At 41.9% G+C, this 5997-nt stretch overlaps 1 protein-coding gene across 1 annotated transcript in view; it reads right to left on the reverse strand.

Moving 5' to 3' along the window:
- LOC114689238 overlaps window positions 1–4055 on the reverse strand; it is a 35018-nt gene extending 30963 nt beyond the window's left edge. The window contains exon 1 of the mRNA XM_037208217.1: window positions 3953–4055. Coding sequence (XP_037064112.1) covers window positions 3953–4052 — 100 coding nt within the window. The 5' untranslated portion in view covers window positions 4053–4055. The remainder of the gene's footprint in view (window positions 1–3952) is intronic.
- Between the last annotated feature and the right edge of the window lie 1942 nt (window positions 4056–5997).

The following is a 5997-nucleotide window of genomic DNA, read 5'->3' on the forward strand; positions in this document are numbered from 1 at the left end:
TCAAAAAATAAACAAAATAAAAAATAAATAAATAAATAAATAAATAAAAGACCATTTCCTTTAGAAGAAGCAATATGAGGAACCAGGTTAGTTCAAATGACTAGTAATTTATCACTACAATGTTAGGCTTCTCTCAGTGCAAATTTATAATGATCAGACAACCACACTAGGAGAAGGCCCTCACCAGGAGTCTGACTCCAAGTCACTCTGAAACACTTGTCACGTGATGACTGAGAGAAAAGATTCCCTTCAGTCAACAAACCCCGCATAAGCCCTCAATCTTGACTGACAGGCTGGGATAAACCTGGATGCTTTGCCGAGTTAATGGACTGCATCTGTACATACCACTTTCTTCATAACTACTGCCCTCAGTGCTATCTGTATTGCCTGGACTACACATGCCTAAGACGAGGGCAATGGCTTTTCTAGCTCAAAGTATGTACTTAACCTTGCTTGCTCCTTTCTCAGAGTCCAGTTTCTGCTCTACAAAATTTTCTGTTCATACTGTACCCAAGAGCAAGATAGTCCCACATTCCCTTAACCAAAGCCCCCCTTTACCTAATGCCTAATCACATAGATATGCCTCGGGGAACAAAAGGCATCTTAGAAATGATGACTTGTCAATGCTGGCTGTGTGGATCCATTGAGTACACATGTTCCCCATGTTCTCCCTTACCAGCCAACATGGAGACCACCATCAGTAAGGGCAAGTATTTTGTGGAGACACAGTCTAGATCCCCTGAAATATTTATGGTCAATAGAATGAGTGAAACCAGATTAGTAACTTAGTGCTGGGGGCAGGAGAGATGGCTCAGAGGTTAAGAGCACAAGCTGCTCTTACAGAGGTTCTGAGTTCAATTCCCAGCAACCACATGGTGGCTCTCAGCCATCTGTAATGAGATCTGGTGGCCACTTCTGGCCTGCAGGCATACTTGCACACAGAATACTATATATACAATCAATCAATCAATCAATAAGTAAATAAAATAACTTAATGTTGACTGGGGTCTTAGTAGATAAGAGCTCTAAATGGCCTTACCATAGGGTGAGGGGAGATATGGTAGTTATAGGGTGTGGTTTTCCCTTTTCCCAAATTGTGAGCCTCAACACTCTGTATCACCATTGGTTCTTTCTATGTGCTTTTGACATCACCACAGTGATGAGAAAAGGATTCCTGCAGCAATGCCCATCCTGGGCTATGCTTTAACATATTACCTGAAACTCTACCTTATCATATGCATTCACAAAGGCTTTGGAAATCCAGAAATTTACACAGACTACAGAACCTCTTATCTGGCTAATGACAGCAGAGGGGAGCCTCCAAAACTGGACCCACACGTTGGAGTCCCTCATTCTCCCTTTCACAGAACAGCACTGGCTGTTTTCATTCACTCATCATTGTGTCTCTTTGAATCTGCACAGGGAATGCAGATCTTAATTGAAAATGGACACACATCTGTGCTGTTCCTGAGTGACTTAATGAACCCAAGACACAGGACAGAAGTGCTGAGGAAAGTTAGTTATTGGCAGGATGCTCTGCCACAGACCTTACACGGTCCCACAGAAGGCCTACATCTCTGTCTCTAAAGCAATTGTTCTTGCATATATCCTGCGTAACATGACAGCAGTGTCCTCTCACACAGGGCTGGGTTGAACAGACAGAATCAAAAGTTTTAAAATAATTCCTATGTTTGCCTAAGCGCATAGTCAGTGTCCACTCCTAAGGAAGGTCAGTAATGGTCTCTACAACGTTCCAATTGCACAACCATGGTGAATAGAGACTCTCTGAATGACATGAGCTGAGAATTCTGGGAGGAATAGCACTGTCTATGACAATGTCTTGTACTGTTAGGTCTAGAAAACGCACCATCTTACATTATTAGTGTGGTGAAATACTGTGAACCCTAATAAAGTTTACCTGGGGATCAGCGGACAGAGGCAGCCACTAAATTAGACATAGCTATCAGGCTGTGGTGGCACAAGCCCTTAATCCTATCACTCAGTCTAGAGTTCAGATTATGTGACATGAAAAGGTCAATCTATATAAAGCCTTAAACCATACCCTGTGTGTTCTGGTTTGATTACGGAATGTCCTGCATAGCCTCATGAGTTTGAGCACTCTATCCTCAGCTTATGGTACTGTCTAAGAAAGGCTTCAGGAGATGGAGCATCCCTGGAGAAAGCAAGCCCCTGGGGAAAGACCTCTGTCTAACTTCTGTTTAGTCTCTGCTTCCTGAGTACATGTGTATGCACTTATGTACAGATGCAATGTGACCAGCCAGCGCCATACACCTGCTGAGACATTTTCCCTGCCAGAATGACCACCGTGTCATAATAGCCCAAATAAACCTTTCCTCCATTAAAATGCTTTTCTCAGTTATTTGGTCACAGAAAATAAGAAAAGCCACTAATCATTAATAGAATCTCATCATTGTTTCTGCCCATCTGGAAGTCCTTAAATTGACTTTCCTATTTTGCCTCCCAAGCAGAAGGAACAACCTGACTGTTGATAGACCCTTTCACTGGATCTGGCCAAGACTGCCAGGACCTACCATGGTCTTCGAGATACACGTTGGTCTCAGGAGACAACTCATTTTCAGTGTTGCCATCCTCCATGATGTCAATGTTTGGAACTATGTCTGTGGAGAGTGATTTACATACTACTGTCGATAGTGGGTGAAGCCACATTGCCTCACCCGAGAACCCACTCTGCTTCCCTTTGCTTCAGATCATTCAGAGAGAAGCACGACAGTCACTGAAATGCATTTTGAAGTTCTATCATTGCAGTTCTACTTTTGAATACTTCACACATTAAAAATACATGAGGCATTTTCCACCTTTTTAATAAGAGATGTAGACTGTGGTTTGAATCAGAAATATCCTGTTTAGGTTCAGCTATTTGGATATCTGGTACCCAGTTTGGGGCACCAGTTGGGAAGATTGTGGATCCTTTAGGAACTAGCCTTGCTGAGTGAATTGTGTTACTGGAGGTAGGGTTTGAATACTTCCTATTTGTAGTTTTTTGAACATGTGACTTCTCAGCCTACAGATATAAATACAACTTATTCAATCCATCTGTTGTTACTTGTATGTATATGATTTCAGGGTTGACCACTTGTTATTGAATAAGCAACTGGGGCTTCGTCTCTGAAGAAGACTATATCTCCTGCTCTCAGTATTCCTTAGTTGTCTAAAATTCTTTTTCTGTGAGTGGGGCTCCATGAGATCCCCCACTTCCATGTTAGCATGTCTATTGGTGGTGTACTTCCAGTCTTGTTTAGGTAGCCATACTGTTAGGTAGCATGGATGAAGCTTCCCTGCCATTTCTAGGAGACAACCTCACAGCAGAGTTCCTGGTCTTCTGGCTCTTACAACTTTTCTATGCCTTCTTTCTTAATGGCCCCTGAGCTTTACGTGTGTTGCAGATGTATCATTTGGGGCTGGGTACCCTCTGGGGATTTTTCAAGTTGAGCTAAAGGCATTTTGCATTATAATACAGTCATTAGCTTACAGAGGCAAGGAAGTGGAATATGGTGGTATACTGAGAAATGTTTCTCATAGGCTCCTGTAATTGAAACCTTGGTCTCTGGTAGTTTATGCTGTTTGGGAAAGTTGTAGCATGTTTAGGAAGTGGAGCATTGCTGGAGAAAATGCATCACCGTGGACAGTCTTTGAGAATCTCTAGCCTCATTCAACTTCCAGTTTGCTGTTTCCTGTTTGCTGTTGAAAATGTGATCTCTCAGCCTACTGCTCCTGACAGTATGCCTGCCATGACTTTCACCCGCCATGATTGATATTTACCCCTCAGGAAATGTAAGTCAACATAAACTCTTTCTTCTGAAAGTGTCTTTTGGTCATAGTGTATTATCACAGCAACAGAAAAGTAACTAGTACAATTATCATCACCAATGACTATTAATAACTCAAACTAATTACTGAATATCCACAGTACCGTCACTGGTGCTGCATGCCTTGTCCTTCACATGCACGATCGATGTTTCAGATCTCACACTGAAGGACTTCCTGTACCTAAGCCGGAGCTTTTGCAACATAGATCTCACTGCAACGCATTCACAACAAAAAGAGGTCAACTCAATTGCATTTAACAAATGCACAAATAAACAAATAAACAAACGACCCCCACCCCCAGGGAAAACTAACAACTGTCCTGTGTATAAACATTTGACCTCATTAGTGATTTCCAAGCATGACTCAGAATGTTACTCTGAATGGAGGATCACAAACATAAGTGTCCACTTAACACAAAAATGGCAGGGTCAGTGAGGTCTCAATTCATGTGAATGGCCCAGTATTAGCAGGGAAGCAAAGTGACTCAGAGTGTGAGACAGACAGCATCCAAATCATTTTAGGATCCATGTAAACCTAGTGAAATTTATGCAGCTACTTATGACACCAATTCTTGGCACTATGACACTCCAACTGCCTAAGCACTTACATTAAACCTGATGAATCTAAAGCTGTAAGTAAACATGAAGACTTACAGAATAGTACTAGGTCTAGAGAAGTGGTCTGTGGGGTTTACTGAATGCTAGAACAATCTGCAAGACAGCAATGGAGGGATCCAGAGACAGCTCTAGAACAGTGGACAATGGCTATTTCTTTTCATTCTTTACCTACCCATGGTGTTTTACAGTCCATGAAGATTGTGTATCACATTGAGGTAGGGAAGCAGGTAAGGGGTTATCTTCATGCCACTGTGACATAATTGCCCTGACAGAAAAACCTCAAAACAGGGAAGGGAGTTCTACTTTTCAGTTCTTTTCTCCAAAAGAAGTGATATGAGAGAGTTTGGTTAGTTCAAATGTGTCCATCTCTTCTACACTGTCTTTCTAATGATGAGACAACCATGCTGACCAGACACCACATAATGACCCAGACTCCAAGTCATTCTAACACTGATGTTACATTACAGTCGTGGTGGGGATAGGGAACACTTCCCTACAACTGACATACTCTGGATAAGATTCAAACTCAGTGAACAGGACAAGAAGTTAGGTGGCGTGGTGATTTAATGGATGTGTCTGCCCACATCAGTTTCTAGGTGACGACTGCCCTTGGCACTATCTGTGGAGCCTGAAAAAGTCCAGAGAAGAGAAGGGCAGAACCTTCACTAGCTCTAAGTGCACACCTCCCCTGCTCTTGCTTCCTCAACCATGTCCAGTTTCTAAACTACATACTCTACTATTCACAGTCCATCCCCGAGCAAGATACACAGTCCTATCTGCCCTTAACAAAAACAATCTGTAGCAGATGTCTTCAACCTATAGAGGTACTCTCAGTCACAAGGCATTTAGAAATCCTGACATGAAATCAAATTGTTCGATAATGACTGTATATATCCATTGAGTGTAATGGCTCCCTATGCTCACATTTCTTCGCTAACATGGAAACAGAGCATCTGTGAGGGGAAGTTCCCTTCAAGTATAAATGTAGCTCATCTTGAAAAGAAGTGTGGTTGCCGGGCAGTGGTGGTGGTGCATGCCTTTAATCCCAGCACATTGGAGGCAGAGCAGGCAGATATCTCTGAGTTCAAGGCCAGCCTGGTCTACAGAGTAAGATCTAGGACAGGCAGCAAAACTACTCAGAGAAACCCTGTCTTGAAAAAAAACAAAACAAAACAAAACACATTTTGTCTTTGTATTCCCTAGCTTGCCCTCTTGCTCATGTGCCTCCCTGTCCTGGTACATTCCTCTTTAGTAAGGTTATGCTGAGAAATGAATTCATCATATGTATCTTTAATGAGTTTTAAATTTACTGATGTGGCAAAAGTGAGAACAACTCTTTAATTTTTTCATTTAAATTGAAAATTTGTTGGAAAATCAAAATATTTTGGGGGGAAGCACACATAAAGATATTGTCAGACACACAAAATCCCAAGGTTAGTAAGGTAAATAAGAGAGAACTAAAGACACATAACCATGATGTGTCTCTTGGAATATCAGTAGTTGTTTGAAACTAAACCTGCCATTCTCATGG

This window comes from Peromyscus leucopus, chromosome 7 (genome assembly GCF_004664715.2).
Source record: "Peromyscus leucopus breed LL Stock chromosome 7, UCI_PerLeu_2.1, whole genome shotgun sequence".
Taxonomy (NCBI): domain Eukaryota; kingdom Metazoa; phylum Chordata; class Mammalia; order Rodentia; family Cricetidae; genus Peromyscus; species Peromyscus leucopus.